The 17,460-nt window shown below is 46.6% G+C and overlaps 1 protein-coding gene and 1 pseudogene across 1 annotated transcript; both read left to right on the plus strand.

The window, feature by feature from the left end:
- The first annotated feature begins 392 nt into the window (after positions 1-392).
- Positions 393-6,422, plus strand: LOC114684422 (annotated as a pseudogene).
- A 1,696-nt stretch (positions 6,423-8,118) lies between these two features.
- On the plus strand, positions 8,119-16,555 carry Degs1 (delta 4-desaturase, sphingolipid 1). Its single transcript, XM_028859013.2, has 3 exons — positions 8,119-8,313; positions 12,483-13,225; positions 16,091-16,555. Exons 1-3 carry the CDS (start codon positions 8,232-8,234, stop codon positions 16,235-16,237), a joined length of 972 nt encoding a protein of 323 aa, XP_028714846.1. The 5' UTR covers positions 8,119-8,231; the 3' UTR covers positions 16,238-16,555.
- The last annotated feature ends 905 nt before the right edge of the window (positions 16,556-17,460 follow it).

Genomic DNA, 17,460 nt, shown 5'->3' on the forward strand with positions numbered 1-17,460 from the left:
CTCAGTGGTTAAAGGCACCAACTGCTCTAACAGAGGACCCAGGTTCAATTCCCAGCACCCACATGGTAGTTCACAACTGTTTGCAACTCCTGTTCCAGGGGATCTGACACCCTCACACAGACATACATGCAGGAAAAACACCAATGCACACAAAATAAAAAAACAAACAAAAAGATGGTGGTTAAGTCACGTGGCATGTACTCTTTCACCTTAGTAAAGATGGCTGTCTGTCATGTGGTTGCTTCCATCTTGATGAGGCCATTAGCCAAGAAGGAGGAGAGCCATGTGGTTGTTATTTACACAGACACACAGACACAGACACACAGACACACACACACACACACAGACACACACACACACACACATCCCCTCTGGGAGAGTCCAAAGTGAACATGACGCTGAGCTGGGCCTTGGTGAAGAGAAGTGGGAGGGAGAGACGGGGAGAGCAAGGAGAGTAGAGGGGGGGGAGGACCAGGTAACCAAAATGGCTGGATTAAAAGGAAAGGGCATATAGAGGACCAGGAAGAGCAGAGAGAAAGCTTAGAGACAGGAAATTTTCGGCTCTGGATATAGACAGAGGACACTGCAGGAGAGATCAAAAAGATACACCAGGCAGCGACAAGGAGTGTGTGTGTGTGTGTGTGTGTGTGTGAATGTGTGTGAGTGTGTGTGTGTGATAGTGTGTGTGTGTGTGTGTGTGTGTGTGTGTGTGTGTGTGTGTGTGTGTGTGTGTGTCGGGTGTCGGGGACACTATTCATGCTGCAGCTGGCCCTCTCCTGCTAGGTCTGGCTCCCTCTTTGCAACACACTTACAGATCCATCAACCCTAACTTAAAGACAGGACTTTTACACAGTGTGTGTTGGGAGGGGCGGGGGCAGACAGACAGATGACGGCACATAGACAGACACAACTCAGACAAAAACAACTGGGGCTTGGAGCAGAGAAATAGGGTATGGGGAACCTCTTTTCATTCCCCCAATCACTTGCAGTATTTGTAAAGGTCCCAAATAATATTGGGATCAAGGATGCTATTAGGCACCCACATTTGGATGGATTGTCTAAGGGATATTGAGACCAGATTTGATTGTAAAAGCAAACAAATTTAGGGCCCTTCAGGTCAGGTGCCAGGTAGAGAGGCCGGAGGTTTTCTAAGAGGCATCCCAAGGGAAGGCCGGAAGGTATGGATGATACCTTTCCCATGAGTAAGGAAGACAGGAATGTCCTAAGCCTATAGTCAAGGGCATCTCAAGGACTCAGGGAGCACTAAACAAGGAAGACACAAGATGTTCAGTGGCTAATCACCGCACTCAGCAAGGGTCAGGGCTAACAGCCTGGGGAGACTCCATGCCCAGTACCAGGGCTTTTGAATGATGCCAAAATGTGAAAAACCAAGTTCAAAAACACAGCCTCACCAAGGGAAAGGGTCAGGAGCAGGGTCAGTGAAGAGGGTCAATCATGGCCTTAAGGACGGTGGATGGGAGTACCTCACCTCCAAGAGTACCAGAGGGGTGCTGGGCGCTCAAGGTCACTTCTTTGGATTCATGGAAGTGTTTACGCCTACCAAGAGGGATCACTTACTCGTTGCCGCTGATGGAGGGAAGGCTGAGCCATTGGTGGGCCAGAAGGTGAGCTGTTGCAGGTGGAACAGACAGGTGAGGGTCCTTACGATGGCTCAGACCCCAGAGGAGAGGTCAAACACTGGACAGCCTGTCCGAGTCACAGAACTAATGACAGGGCCAAGGAATGCCACAAAAAAACACACCTCGCAAGAGACCTCATGCAAGGGATTTATTAGGGTAGGGAGGACACAAAAAGCAGCCTCTACACAGGGGTAGAAAAGAGAGAGACACCAGTCCATGATGGCATGGGCATTTTAGGGGGCAAAGAGTACATGCATAGGGAAAACACAAGACTGTGGAAACATGTTGGTGTTAGTGAAGACGGATTGAAGGTGGGTTGCGGGGTGTGTGTGTGTGTGTGTGTGTGTGTGTGTGTGTGTGTGTGTAGGGGGGAAGGGAGTAGGCGGGGAACCTGGCTCTGGAATGTGGACAGTTCTTAGTTGACTAACAAGCACCAAGTGTTCTGAACTACTGAACCATATCTCCAGCCCTATCTTATTGTGTTTTGTTTTGTTTTTTTTCTCTTTGCCTGTGAGATCCCAGTGGCCTTCAGGTGAGATCAGAATGAGATAATGGGTTTCCTGCTGTGAGATATTTAACCACTTGCTTTCTGCTTTTGTAAACTCACTTATCACTGTGGGACTGGCACGAGATGTTTTTTTATTACTACACAAGAGGAAAGAGAAACAACGGAGGGAGTAAAACAATTCCCTTGCCCGGCTGTGGGTGCCATGGATAATTGTAACGCACACCTTTGACCTCGGCCTCTGTTAACCCCTCCCTTAGCCCCTTTGTCAGGCTTGCTGTTCGGCTCTGCGGCCGGCGTCCTTCTGTTAGCGGTAAGGACAAATTCGTTTAATATAAACTTGAATTGAGTCTAAGTCTTTGGTTTTTCCCAGTGAACTGGAACACCCCAACATCATCAGTACCCTTATAAAAGATGGACTGTTACCATTTTCGCCTTGTGTAGCCTCAGCGACATTGTGACTTCAAGTCCAGCCTGTACTACATGAGACCCTGTCTCAAAAACAAAAACAAAACAAACCAAGACAAATAAAACCCATTTTAGAAACAGGGTTTCCTGTATCCTAGTGTTGTGCCCAGATCGCAGGGACCCCCAAAAGACCACCACAGAGCCCGAATCCCACATGTAAAAGCCAAGAGCCTTTATTTTCAAGCTCCAAGCTTGGTGTCTCTGTCTGTCTGACACACAGGTAAGAGCAGAGAGCCCTGAGCTCAGGTGGGTTAGAGTTTTTATCATAGCAGAGGTTGGGGTGAGGGGATTTCTGGGGTTCAGGACCCTGATTGGCTGACATTTGTCTAGGGGTATCTGTAAAACAGAAATAGGTGAGTGCTAGACTCAGGGACATCTGGCCGTCTTATCTAACCTTACCTAATGGTTGGAATGTTTGAGATGCAGGTCCTCCCTGTGTGGGGTCAGCTTATGGCTTTTCCTGGATCCAGGTGTTGCCTGCCAGTAAGCCTGTCACAGAAGCTCTGTCTGGGCCTCTAAGCCTGTCATGGCAGCTGTGTGGTCAAGCTGTTCTGGGCTCCCCACACTAGGCTGGCCCCAAACTTACTAAGTAGCTGAACTCCTTGAACCCTTAATCTTCCTGTAGCTCCCAATGGGGTTTCAAGTATGTGCCACCATGCCTGGCTTACAAAATAGTTTTGTACATAAGTTTCCACCTAGTTGTCTTGCAAAATTCTTTTCACTGTGACAATTCAATTGTTACATTTCCCACACAGATGATGCCAAAGGCATTTAATTTTATCAAACCCCTTTTCTGCTTCTTTTGAAGCCATTATATATACATTTTTTTTCCTTCAATCTATTTTTTTTTTCCTTGCACTGAAAGTGAGTTGGGAGGTGATTGTCTGGCTTTCTTAGGAAAACAAGAGAGCCTGGAGCCTCATGGGTGGCCCTGCTTGCAATATGTGGATTAAGCAGTTAGATTAGCAATTGATAAGTGAAGTATCTAAGCCCACAGGCCTCATGGGTAAATAATTCAGCCAAGGGAAAGAATCCCCCAGAACCCAGCCCCCTAGATGGGAAAAAGGAGGAGTGTAGGGACCACAGGTCCTGTGTGTAGACTCAGACTGGAGAATGTGGGGGGAAACAATGCCATCAGTAGACTGAAGCCTAGGGTGCCCCCAACACTGGGCAGGTGCAGTTACACCCAGGCAGGCCACAAGGGCAAAGGAGTGTTTGTCCCTCACCACTGAATCTGATCTAAACGGGGATAAATGTGTGAATGTTGTTTAACTGCAAATTCAAAATGCTAATCTTCTAATTCAGAAGCACATTTTAAAATAAGATTACATATGTATTGCTCTCTGGGGGGCTGGATAAGATGTCTGTGTTGTTTGGTATCCAGAAACAGATGACAGGGATTATTTTGATTAAGGTTTGTTTGGAGTCTGGTTTATTCCTGTGGTTGTGATCCCCTAGTGTTGGGGTTAGAACCCAGGGCTGCCGGGAAGGTGGTGGCACACGCCTTTAATCCCAGCACTCGGGAGGCAGAGCCAGGCGGATCTCTGTGAGTTCAAGGCCAGCCTGGGCTACCAAGTGAGTTCCAGGAAAGGAGCAAAGCTACACAGAGAAACCCTGTCTCAAACAACAACAACAAAAAGAACCCAGGGCCTTGTGCAAACTGGCTAAGCATTCTCCCTGCGATGCAGCTACAGCTCATAATGAATATTTTTGATTACTCATTGATGATTTAACATTGTCAAAGCTTCCCAAAAGCTAGTGCTTTTCAACATTAGTATTAGACTTCAGTTGAGTGATTATTGAAATGTCATAAAAATAAACTGCTTAGCCTGGCATGGTGGGGCATGCCTTAAATTCCAGCAGAGGTGAGCTGATCCCTGGGAGTTTGAGGTTAGTCTGCTCTTCATAACGATTCCAAGCCAGTCATGGCTACATAGTGAGACTATGTCTCAAAATAAATAAACACTTTTTTAAGAAAAGGAATTGCTTACCCAAAAATTAAACAAAGAAAGGGAAACATTTCATTTATATGGAAAGTGTATCACGTTCAAGGTATGGTTGCTGTGAGACTTCTCCTAGGGAAGCTGTTTCTGTTCACCCAAGATAGAGGGTAACAGCAGCCCACTTAAACGACTCTCCCCAGCTTGCTGCCCCAGCAGTTTTATTGGAAATACTCACAGGAGCGGGAATGACTCAGCAGCTGCCTCACCAAACAGCCCACCTGAGCAGGGGTGATGACTCATGAACTTGGGGTTCCTTGCCCAACTTGCAGACAGCTGTACCACTGAAGAGTCCTCTGTGTCCCAGCTTTTGACTCTTGTGGAATCTCAGGGAGGGAGCTGGTGAGTTTCGTGAACTTCCAGGGTTTGTTTGTTTTTTTCTTTTATTTTTGAGACTATGATATAATTACGTCATTCCTATCTCCCCCCCTTTTTTTGTTTGTTTATATTTATTTTATGTGTGTGAGTATTGTGCCCGAATGGATGTGTGCATGTGCATGCCATGCCCTCAGAGGCCAGAGAGGTGTTGGACTCTCTGAGATCGGAGATCTGGGTTGTTACAGAATGTTTCGAACTGTCTGTCAGTGCTGAGAACTGAACCTGGGTGTTCTGCAAGAGCAACACGTGCTCAGAGAAGAATGTTTCAATCCAGAGGAAGCAGGCTTAGATCTCACCTGAGATGCCCATCGGGAGCTATACAGATGCAGACAGAGTTCAGCAGATGACAGTGTTTAAAGTGACTGGTGGGACGACGGCCTCACTGCAGATCGCTGGGCCAGGGTTAAGGGGAAGGTGTGAAAGACAGAAAGGAAAAAGAACTTGTTAACCGCAAAGCCTTGAATTTATACTTCTGTTAGCTTTTTTATGTATATACATTGAAAACTTTAAAAACTCTATAGTAGGCTGGAGAGATAGTTGCTCTTGCAGAGGACCTGGGTTCAGTTCTGAGTACCCACATGGAGGCTCACAACACCCATCCACATAAAATAATAAATAAATATTAAAAATTAAAATAAACCGGGCAGTGGTGGCACACACCTTTAATCCCAGCACTGGCAAGGCAGGGACAGGCTTGTTCGGCCCGTTGCCTTGGATCCCCAGTCTGATGGCCTGTGTTCTCCATTGGACTAGGGCATCTAATAGTATATAGCCTGGGGGAGACATCACCAATTGACCTGGCTTCCATGATGACAGTGCCATATACCCTCTGGGCTACTGCAGTACCCGAGTGTATGCCTGCATGAAGTGCCCGGACCAGAAGTGTCTATCTACCCGTCAGACCAAGGATGGTGATATGCAGCCTCGGTTTGAAATTGTTCCTGAAGATGAGTCCCAGAACACCATCGTGGGCTCTTCTGCAGAGGCCTGTTGTGAAGAACTGTTCAGGGCCATCAGTACTACAACGGGGACACTGGTGGCTAATCCACTTTCATGTGGTGCTGACTTCTTTGGGTTTTCCCATCCAACCGTCCACAACCTGAGTCAGAGTTGTCCAGAAGCTCAAAACCGTGTCATCGATCAGTGGGTGAAACTGGATGCACGCCAAACCAAGAAGGGGCAGCTCTCCCGGGAACTGCCGGAGAAGGATACAGCTGTGAGCCTTGAAGCCTTTCAGACACAGATCTTTGATGATGACCGTGAGGATTCCATTCTGCCAGGATCCTGGGACCTGCCTGAGCTTCAGCATGAAGCCCTTGTTACATCTTTACCAGCCAGAGTTCCTGACACATGAGCCCTTGGGAGAAACTGACCTCGCAGCCCCTGAAGTGTGGGCCATCACAGCGTGGGCCAGTGCAGTCTTCAGACTGAACAGGAGGTTTTCACTTGAACTAAAACTTCCTCTACGTGGAATATGGCAGGGGTTGAGAAGCAGAGAAGGGATTAACACAGTTCATCGTGGATGTTCCTGTGCTGACGACAGTGTAAACTTCAGTTGCTTTAATTTTTAATAATAAATATCTCTTGACAGTTTAAAAAAAAAAAAAAAGAGTACCTACTACTCTTACAGAGCTCAGTTCCTAGCACACTTGCTGGGGACAGGAGGAGGGAGTGTCTCACAACCGTGTGTAAACTCCAATTCCAAGGGATCCGATACCCTCTTCTGGCCTCTGAAAGCAATTGCATTCATGCGGGTTCCCACATCTCACGCGCCTGCGCGCACACACACACACACACACACACACACACACACACACACACACCATATAAAACTAAAAATAAATCTTTCAATAATACCACATCACTTTTTAACCCTTTGGAACAAGTAAGAAAATTGCCTCACAGCTGGTTAGTTTATTTTTTAAGTCCATTAACTTGTTTTCCCCCTTTAAAAAAAATTAGAGAACACAGAGTTGTTGAGTTCTTGCTGATTGCATCCTGTGGTGTACACATCAGTTGCTGTATCCACAGACTCATCAGACTTGGGCGTCTGTCTGTCTGTCTTACCACCTCTTTGTTCCGGTATGCACGTACAGTGGTGTACGCCCGTGTCTGGTTTATATTTGTGTGCACTTGGCTTCTTTGGGAGACTCATCCTGTTAATCTTTGTCATCTTTTTGGTTTGGTTTTTTTTTGTTTTTGTTTTTGTTTTTGTTTTGTGAAACAGATCTTTTCTGTTTAACAGTCCGGGAATTCACTTTGTAGACCAGGCTGGCCTCGAACTCACAGAGATCTGCCTGCCTCTGCCTGGGAGTGCTGGGATTAAAGACGAGGGTGCGGGTGGGAGTGGGGGTGGGAGCGGCACCACCCCACTGCCTGGTTTAGTCTTTGTAGTCTTAATAAGCGGTTCCCTTCACTCCCTGCTTCCCAGTCTGAAGCCAGGGCTCTAGCCTATCCACTTTCTTTGCCTGTGGGTCCAGCCCTGCACAACACCTCCAAACCCTCAAGTTCCTTAGTGAAGAAGGGGTAACACATTTTGAAACCACACCTCCAGCCCCACCCCGCACGCCGGAAGTGTCGGATGATCGCTTTCTGTGACACATATGATTAAGCAACCCTTCCTTTTCTTGATGGTGAGACAAGCCTGTGGCAACCGCAAGACCGCGCGTTAAGGTTAGGTGGTGAGACCCTACTTCAACAAACAACAGCAAAAGTAAACAAAGCAAACATATGGGGGTGGGGAGGGAGAGAAGAGCAATCAGAAATTTTATTTTTTCCGGAGGTTTTAGTTCCAGAAGGCAGCCAATCATGGCTCAACGGATGATATGCTATTTAAAAATTAAACGAAACTTGGGCCCGTTGCCATTTAATCAAGCCGGTGATCTTCTGGACTCGTGGAGAGGTAGCCACCCCGAAGTGCTCCACCCACGGAGGCGCTAGAGCGGCAGCCTTATCCAGCCGCAGACTTTCCCTTCCCTTTCCACCTTTTCCCAGGCTCCGCGAGCAGCAGGCAAAGTCCTGAGCCTCGGAACCCAGGCCCCGCCCATCACCCCGCGGCGGTTCACAGGCTGCCGGGGCAGGGGCGTGGTCACGCCAGCGGGGGGCGTGGTCTGAGGCCCCGCCCCCGCCCGCGTCCCCGCTGCTGACCGACACGAGCCGGGAAAGCAGCCGCCGCCGCCGCCACTTCACCGGAGCCCGGACGCGAGCCAGAGAGGCAGAGCGGGCCCGCGCGCCGTCGCCATGGGGAGCCGCGTGTCCCGAGAGGAGTTCGAGTGGGTCTATACGGACCAGCCGCACACCGACCGGCGCCGGGAGATCCTGGGTGAGGACCGGCGCCCCGTTATGTGCGCGCGGCCGTGTGCGGGCCCCGCGGGGGGCCTCCGGCGCGCACGGTGCGAGCACGGCCTCCCAGGCTCCTTCCAGCCGCTCCACGGCTCGTCCCGCCCGCGCCGGAGAAGGGGCGGCTGCGGCGGCGGGACGCGCGCGGGGCGGGCTCCGGGCGGGCCCAAGGCCGGAGGGATGGGGGCCTTCGCGGCCCCGCGCGCCGCTGGCCCTTCGGTGGTCAGGTGCCGGCGGCCTCCGCCGGCCTGTGCGTTGTGGGTTCCCCCGGTGGGGCGACCTAGGCTCGCCGCCTCCTGCCCCGACGGCCGAGTGTCCCCCCTCATGGGGGGGAGTGGGCTCGAGCCGGACGGCCCGCTAGGCTCAGGGCGTGGCCCTGGGGCATCCCGGGCCCCGGGATCTTTGATCACGTGGTGCAGTCAGCCGCCGGCCTAGCGGGGGGACCAGCTCCCGGTAGCCCGAGGCTTCCCAGACTGGGTGGCTCCGGTGCGTGCTTATCCTAGTCATCTGGGAGACGAGCTGGATAGGGACGGCGCGAGGCTTAGCCTCCCCGACTTTAGGACAGGCTAGGCCTAACTTCGCTGGAGAATATTCAGGGTGTCTGCGTGAGATACAGAAGTCTCCCCCCAATGCTCTTAAGGGTCATGATAAGTTGTTGTGTTGAGAGCTTTGCATATATTATCCAATTTAATTCTCCCTTTCCAGTACTTCGTCTGGCCGACATTTAAAAAAAAAAAAAATGAGGCAGTGTTACGAAGAGGATTCCAATCCGGGTTAGAGTGCAGCCAAAGAAGATGCTTTTTTTTTTTTTTCCTTCCTGGTGATAGAGCTTGAAAGTTTTTGTTTTAACTTTTGATGTTTCTTTAAAAATTGAGGAACTCAATGAAAGGCCATTGAAGATGAGGAATTGTCTCATACCCACCATTTTTACACTCCTTGTTAAAAATCGTTGCCCATTGGGTGGGTGAGGCCCTGACTTCTGCAGTCATAGCTAAGTTTAGAAAATTTCATGTTTCACGGGTAAGAGTGAATAGATGCTCTTCAATGTGGATTTTTTTTTTTTTTTTCTAGTCCTGGAATTCAGACTGAAGGATTCCTGGTGCTGGTGGGTTCTCGAGCACCGGGCTGCATCCCTAGCTTCTGATGGAGAACTCTGACTAGGTTGGAAAGGTGGACACCTCACGGTCATTTATCACTGGCCCGGCTGTCAGTTGCTTTGGCTCTTAGGTTTTGCTAGTCATTACTCATTGCTGTGATAAATACCTGAATGGCACAAGGGAGGAAGGACTTGTTTTAGCTGATAGCTTCCTTCCTGGTCACAGCTGCCTTTGCTTTTGGGTGGGTGGGTGGGGGAAGTCTGGTAAAATCGTGGTGGAGGGGGTTGGAAGGAAAAAAGCTGATTCCCCTCGTGCCAGCCGGGAGCAGGCGGGAGCAGGACCTCTGTGGCACGCCTCCAGTGACCGGCTCCCCTCCCTGTATGCCATCATTTTGTGAATCCTTTGAGAGATTCATCTGTTGGTGGGGTCGGAGCCTTTAGGATCCTCTCCGTGATCAGATCCATGCACTGGGGACCAAGCCTTTGATACCCCTTTGTGTGGTGATACCACATTTTACTTAGTAGGTAGCTGATAGAATAGACATTTGAGCCGCTTCCTCCTTTCAGCTGTTCTTCAATAATGTCTGTTGAACATTCATGTACAGGGTATGGATTTCATTTTGGGGTCATTTGGCATATTTCTTCGCTCAGCAATTTGGTTAAATGTTACATAATCTAAACCATTTTACATTTTTAAGAATTTATTTATTTTTATTTTGTTAGTGTTTTACCTGTATGGATGTCTGTGTGAGGATGTTGGATCCTGGGGTTACAGATGGTTGTGAGCTGCCATGTAGGTGCTGGGAATTGAACCCAGGTAGAGCAATCAGTACTCCTAACCGCTGAGCCATCTCTCAGCCCACCATTTTACACTTACAGCAGCAGTGTATGACGATCCTGGTTTCTCCACAACCTAGTTACTGCCTGTCTTTTCACGAGTAGGCATATGGGTGTGCACCCATCTGTGCGTGTGAGTGCACGTGCCATCGTGTGCATTGTGGGGGTCAGAAGACAGCTCTGAGGAGTGGGCTTTCTCCTTCCACCTTGCTTTGAGGTAGGGTCTCGTCTTTCTGCCTCTGTGCTGGGCGATCCAAGCTAGCTGGCCCCAAAGCTTCCCAGCTCTGGAGCAGTCTTCTGTCTCAGCATGGCCCCTGGCCACACTGCTGCGAGGATTACAGATGTGCACCCCCACACTGTGCTTTCTGTGTGGGTTCAAGGCAGTGCTGTCAGGGTTACCCACTAAACTCCTCCTCCTGAGCCCACCCCTCACTCCCGCCGGAGCTTTAATCTGGGCATGCCGGTCAAGTGCCCTGCCAGTGAGCTGCAGCTGTCTGTAGATGACTGCGGTTTTACTGGACTCTGTGTTTTCCTAATGATGTCAAGTATCTTCCATGTGGTTTTTGGGGGAGGGGCTGTTTATATATCTTTTTTAATTAGAATTTTTTTTGCCTTTTTAAAAAATTGGATTATTAGTTGAGTTTTAGGCATTCCTTACATAGTCTAGATATGATTCTCTTATGAAATAGGTGATTTGCAAATGTGTCTGCCTGTCTCTTAGGTTGTCACCTGCTCTTTTTGATGGTATTGTTATAGAAAAGAAGATTTTAATGCAGGTTCAGTGTATCTTCTTTTTTCTGAGTTCTATAGCTTTGTTAGTTAGGCCTGTGGTCATTTGGGTTAACTTTGGTGTAGGAAGAGGTCCACTGACTTCTCGTGTATCTTCTTCTAAGTTCTAAGCTTTGTTAGTTAGGCCTGTGGTCATTTGGGTTAACTCTGGTGTAGGAAGAGGTCCAGTGGCTTCTCGTGTTGGTGAGTACTTGTTGCAGCGCGGCCCTTCCCTGCTGGTTCCCTGCTGGTTCCCTGCTGGTTCCTCGAGGCCCTTATATATGGACTTGGGGAGTTTGTTTGCTTTGGATCTTACTGTGCAGTTCAGACTGGCCTGGAATTTACTAACCACTTCAGCCTCCTGAATGCTGAGGTTATAGGTATGTGCCACTGTGCTGACGAGTGATCCTAATTAGTCTTATCAGTTAAAACCAGGAGTCAGACATTGGGGTAATAACCTGAAAGGTCAGAGAAGCAGAGCAGCAGCCCCTGGAGACTTCTTATCTCTACCAATCTTCGGACCAAATGAGCCTGAGATCCTGTTTCCAACTGCCTTATATTTCTGTCTCCACCTCCCAATTGTGCTGGGATTAAAGGTGTGGGCCTCCCAAATGCTGGGATTAAGGGTGTGAGAGCCACCACTGCCTGGCCTCTATGGTTAACTAGTGGCTAGCTCCACCCTCTGATCTCCAGGCAAGCTGTGTTTGTCAGAACACAAATGAAATATCACACAACACTGTGCCCAGTTGGTTTTAAAATTTTGTGAAAATTCAGAATAGCATTGAGGGAAGTTGATTGGTCTGAGAGAAACATGAAAATGAGTTTTATGGTTGGGAGACCCTATAAGAACAACTGTTCTATTCTCGTGTCAGCTGTGCTAATTAATGGTTTATAAAAGATAACCATGCCAGAGCCTGGGTTAGAGAGATGCTCAGTGGTTAAGAGGACCCGGGTTCAGTTTCAGTGCCACATGGTTGTTCATACTGTCTGTTCTCTAGTTCAAGAGGAATTTCATACCTTCTTCTGGCCTCTGCAGGCACTGAACCTACATGGCCCACAGACACACATGCAGGCAAAACACTCACACAGATAAAATAAAAAGTAAAACAGACACACATGCAGGCAAAACACTCACACAGATAAAATAAAAAGTAAATAAATATTAAAAAATATGTGCGTATTTGTCTAAACATGGATGTAATTATTTTAACACAAGAGAATGTGGATGTCCAGATTGTTTAATTTTCTTGCATAAATTGTTGTGTCATGGTATTTTGTGAAGTTATTACCAGACTATAATCCTTCCCATTAGGAAATGAAAATTTTGTAAAGTCTGTAAGGGGGAGTATCATGATTTAGAAAAGGGAGGAATTGAATTGCATTGATTAGAGTTGCCAAACTGTTGTGTGTTCTTCTTTGTTCCTGATTTTCTGTATTTTCTTTTCTTGCAGCAAAGTATCCAGAGATAAAATCCTTGATGAAACCTGACCGCAACCTCATCTGGATCATAACTCTGATGCTTCTCGTCCAGCTGGCTTCACTTTACTTAGTGAAAGACTTGGACTGGAAATGGGTTATATTTTGGTCCTATGTCTTTGGTAGCTGCCTTAACCATTCAATGACTCTGGGGATCCATGAGATTTCCCACAATTTCCCCTTTGGCCACCACAAGGCGATGTGGAACCGCTGGTTTGGAATATTTGCTAACCTCCCTTTGGGAGTTCCATACTCGGTTTCCTTTAAGAGATACCACATGGATCACCATCGATACCTCGGAGCTGATGGCATTGATGTGGACATTCCTACTGACTTTGAGGGCTGGTTCTTCTGCACCACTTTCAGGAAGCTGGTCTGGGTTATCCTTCAGCCTCTCTTTTATGCTTTTAGACCCCTATTCATCAATCCCAAACCAATTACTTATCTGGAAATCATCAATACTGTGACCCAGATCATTTTTGACATTATAATTTACTATGTTTTTGGAATTAAATCTTTAGTCTACATGTTGGCAGCCTCCCTGCTTGGCCTGGGTTTGCACCCAATTTCTGGGCATTTTATAGCCGAACATTATATGTTCTTAAAGGGACATGAAACATACTCATATTATGGACCTCTGAATTTACTGACCTTCAATGTGGGCTACCATAATGAACACCATGACTTCCCCAACGTTCCTGGGAAAAACCTGCCCCTGGTAAGTGAAGGACTTGATGTTTTGTTTCTGATGATGTTGTAATCAAATTAGTTGTGGCTTGCTTATTGTAAGAGGAATCTAATACGTTTTGTCAGATTAAAAAAAGGAGAACATGTATCCTTTGTCTGCCAGCCTAACTACTGAGGATTCAGATTCTCTGTTTTGGGTCTTTAGACTTAGTGGTCATGCTTAAGAGTTCAGAAGTGTTGGGGCATGTGCAAAATCTCTTACCTGATAAACTACCTCAGAATTAGAAAACACTTCCTCTGTGCAGGAAGCATCAGTTGATGGAACATTCACCACTGTCAAGCTGTTAGAGTTGGCTAAGGTGTGTTGCTCACGTGACACACAGGTGAGGTGGACTCATCACTGTCCATGCTGTTCCCCTTCCCTGGCAGGGACTCTGCACAGTAGACCTTTAGTGTATTATGTGTGGAGTAAACAAAAGAAGACAGAACAGCCTTCATTCTTTCCATCTTTGCCAAAACCAGCCAATCTGTCAACCACAATTGTGTTCTTGCTAAGCTTTCTTACCAGCCTTTCCATCTTCAAAGTGAGTAGCCTAACACTTGGGAGACAGAGGCAAGAGGATCTCTGTGAGTTCGAAGCCAGCTTGGTCTACAGAGCAAGTTCTAGGATAGCTAGTGTGTTACACAGAGAAACCCTGTCTCGACAAAAAGCAAACAAAAAAAAAAAAAAAATGAGCAGTTCTGTTAGGGAAAAAAAAAAAGAAAAAACTTGCATAATTCTAAGAAAATGTTAGTACATATGAAAAATAGTTTTTCTTTACTTTAAAAAAAACTATGATGTATATAAGGGAACCCTAATAGATACTTCATGATGTCATACTCACCCACTCAAATTTTTAAACACTGTTGAAAAATTGCATACAACATAGCAGTCAATTGCAGCATGCAATTATTTCTTTGGATCTGGTTAAGAAAAGACTAAATAATAGTTTTGTTTATAGAACAAGCGTCCTTTGGAAATAAGTGTTGCAGTATCCAGAACTGAAATACAAGGTTAAGTTGGCACAGCCAAGGAAAAAAGCAAAGTGTGCCTCTGTTACCTACACAACACACATGGGAAGTAAGTGTGTCAGAGGGCTAATACCTACACAGCACACATGGAAAGTAAGTGTGTCAGAGGGCTAATACCTACACAGCACACATGGAAGTAAGTGTGTCAGAGGGCTGATACCTACACAGCACACATGGAAAGTAAGTGTGTCAGAGGGCTGATACCTACACAACACACATGGGAAGTAAGTGTGTCAGAGGGCTAATACCTACACAGCACACATGGAAAGTAAGTGTGTCAGAGGGCTGATACCTACACAGCACACATGGAAAGTAAGTGTGTCAGAGGGCTAATTGGGAACAAGTGAAGGGCACATGAAGGTTCCTTTTTTGTCCTCTCAGCTCTTCAGTTGTGGAGGAAGCAGCACCAGTCTCTGGAGAAGCTTTGAACTGTGTGATGCGGGCGGCCTTAGTCCCTGCCCAGTGCCGTGTGCTGGTGTACGAGCAGACACAGTGTGGCAGCCCATGATTCCCTCTTCTGTGACTAGGGAACTGAGTATTTTTTTAGGGAACTCTTTTTTTTTTTTTTAAAGAATCATAATTTAAGGAAAAGAATCAGTCAACCATTAAGCAAAAAATTTTCCCAAAATAAACTATGTATGTGTATTTTTCTGGAACCGTCCCAAAATTAAAAACTTAATTTAGTTCAGGCAGTACTTACTTAAAGTCCATGGCACATCAGTGACTACTCACTTGCTGCTCTTCCTTGGCTTCTCCTTACTCTTACACTGTGAACAGCCCTACTGCCTTTCCTGTTCTTCCTAAGATGTCTGTCTATAAGAAATTCTTTATTCAATAACTACCTGACATTTATTACACAGTCCCCATGTATGTTTAGTATTTTAACTTTTAAAAGGTTTTTATGTCATTTTTAATGAGTTTTGCTGCTCACAGCATTTTTTTTTAATTTTAATTCTTATTTAATGGGTATGTATGTTTGCAAGTATGTATGTGTACCATGAACATGCCTATTGCCCTCAAAGGCTAAGAGAGTGCTGGAGCCCCTGGAACTGGAATTACAGGCAGTTGTGAGCCACCATATGGGTGCTGGGAACTCCGCACAGGTCCCCTGGAAGAGCTGCCGGTGTGCCCAGCCACTGAGCCATCTCTAGCTCCAACACAAAACTTCTGTTGTGTTGTTTTTCAAGGCAGAGTTTCTCTGTATAACAGGCCTGGCTGTCCTGGAACTCACTCTGTAGACCAGGCTGACCTCGAACTCACAGAGATCTGCCTGCCTCTGCCTCCCAAGTGCTGGGATTAAAGGAATGTACCACTACACCTGGCCAAAGCATTTTTTAAGCATTCATTTTTTTCAGTTTGTTTATAATTTTATAAGAATCACAGCCATCATATGTCAGTATGTGAATTGGCCACTGCTGACAAATTCCCTAGGTTTAATTCTTAGTATTAAGGATTTGAGTGTTTTTAGCTTTATGTCTCTATAATGTCTGCAGTTCATCGACTTCCTGTGTTAATGGTGATCATTAGTGCCCTTTCAGTCTTGGGACTCCAGTGCTTGTCCAGGCTCTGAACCGCCTTCATCATTTTATGATTTGGAACGCTAGCATCTTTCTGTTCCAGCTGTTAACTAAACTGATTGCTGCTGGCTTTGCCCTAAGTTCAGTGTGGATTATGGTGGTGCTGTTTATATGCCTGTGATCTGTAGACCGTCTTGTTTCATGAAGAACTGCGGGCTGTCTGAAGGAGCATTAGTCAGACCCTCACCTGTCATCTTGAGGCCTCAGTAACAATCACGGTTCACCTTGCTGTGTTTTTTCACTTCCAGGTGAGGAAAATAGCGGCTGAGTATTATGATAATCTCCCCCAGTACAACTCCTGGATCAAAGTACTGTATGACTTTGTGATGGATGACACAATAAGCCCCTATTCACGGATGAAGAGGCCTCCAAAAGGGAACGAGATTCTGGAGTAAATGTCACAGCCAACTCTTCGTCATAGCTGAGAAAGTGGAATTTTTATCTTGCTAAGCTAAGATCAGGGATGCCCGGAAGCTGCACTGGTGTAATTTCCCACTAGGATCCATGGCGTCAAAGGTCGCTCAGCCTTCAGACGGCCGACTCTCACGCTCGCTTGCCCGCGCTCAAGCATTGTATTACTGTTACTAAGGGTGTCTTCACCTGTCTGTCAAACTGTAAGCATATCATAAAATGCTTATTATGTTATTTTTCACTATAAAGTTTTACTTTATTAAAACACCTAATAAACTGAACTGTTAATCACAGTATATTAATATTCATTGCATTTTTGTATTTCACTAACTATATGCTATAGTTACCAGGGTATTGGGGGAACTAAGATTTCGTTCAGAAATTTTAAGAGCTGACTTGAGCTCATATAGTATTGTGTAACTTTGCTCTGAATTCAAACATTTCTTTCTGGAGGGAAAAGGGAGACTTATAAGACTGAGGAAGCCAATAACATTCTCCAGGACAAAGTCCCTACTCAAGGTTGTGTAGGAAGTAAGGCTTTCCGGAGGAGCTAGCTGTCTGTGAGTCCTGCAGGGAGCGAGTGCCAAGGGTTCCAGCCCTGTGGCTTTTGTGACTTTGTCACCCATGCCAGGCATTTCATTGATGACTGCCTTGGAGTTGCTAATTAAGTAACCCAGATAAGCTCACTGGTTCACTAAGCTGGACTCTGGAATGCAAACTGGCGTTAACAAACCCTTGTTCTTTCTGCCTGGGAAAGTCCTATAATAAGCATAAAGGTTGAGATGGAAATTTCTTTCTCTGTAAATTACTGAATTCGTGTTTGCTTGCTTGTTTGTTTGTTTGTTTTTTGAGTCAGGGTTTCCTTGTATAGCCTTGGCTGTCCTGAAACTCTGTAGACCAGGCTGGCCTCGAACTCATAGAGACTCACCTGCCTTTGTCTGCTGGGTGCTGGGATTAAAGGCATGCACCAGTCAGCAAGTTATTTATTCGTAATTTTTACTATTATCCATGTCACCTAAAGTAGACGCTGCTGGATCCTGAATAAAGTCTTTACTAAATTTAACCACGCCCATGTGCCACTTTCTTCCTCTTAGAGCTGTGTTGACTCTCACATCGGAAACAGACTATGTTCGTGCACTGCTGTGGACACACTGGGTTGGTGGTGTTGGTCTCTATAGCTAACATCCCGTGTTTCAAGACCAGCAGT

The sequence above is a fragment of the Peromyscus leucopus genome, chromosome 15 (assembly GCF_004664715.2).
Source record: "Peromyscus leucopus breed LL Stock chromosome 15, UCI_PerLeu_2.1, whole genome shotgun sequence".
NCBI lineage: Eukaryota > Metazoa > Chordata > Mammalia > Rodentia > Cricetidae > Peromyscus > Peromyscus leucopus.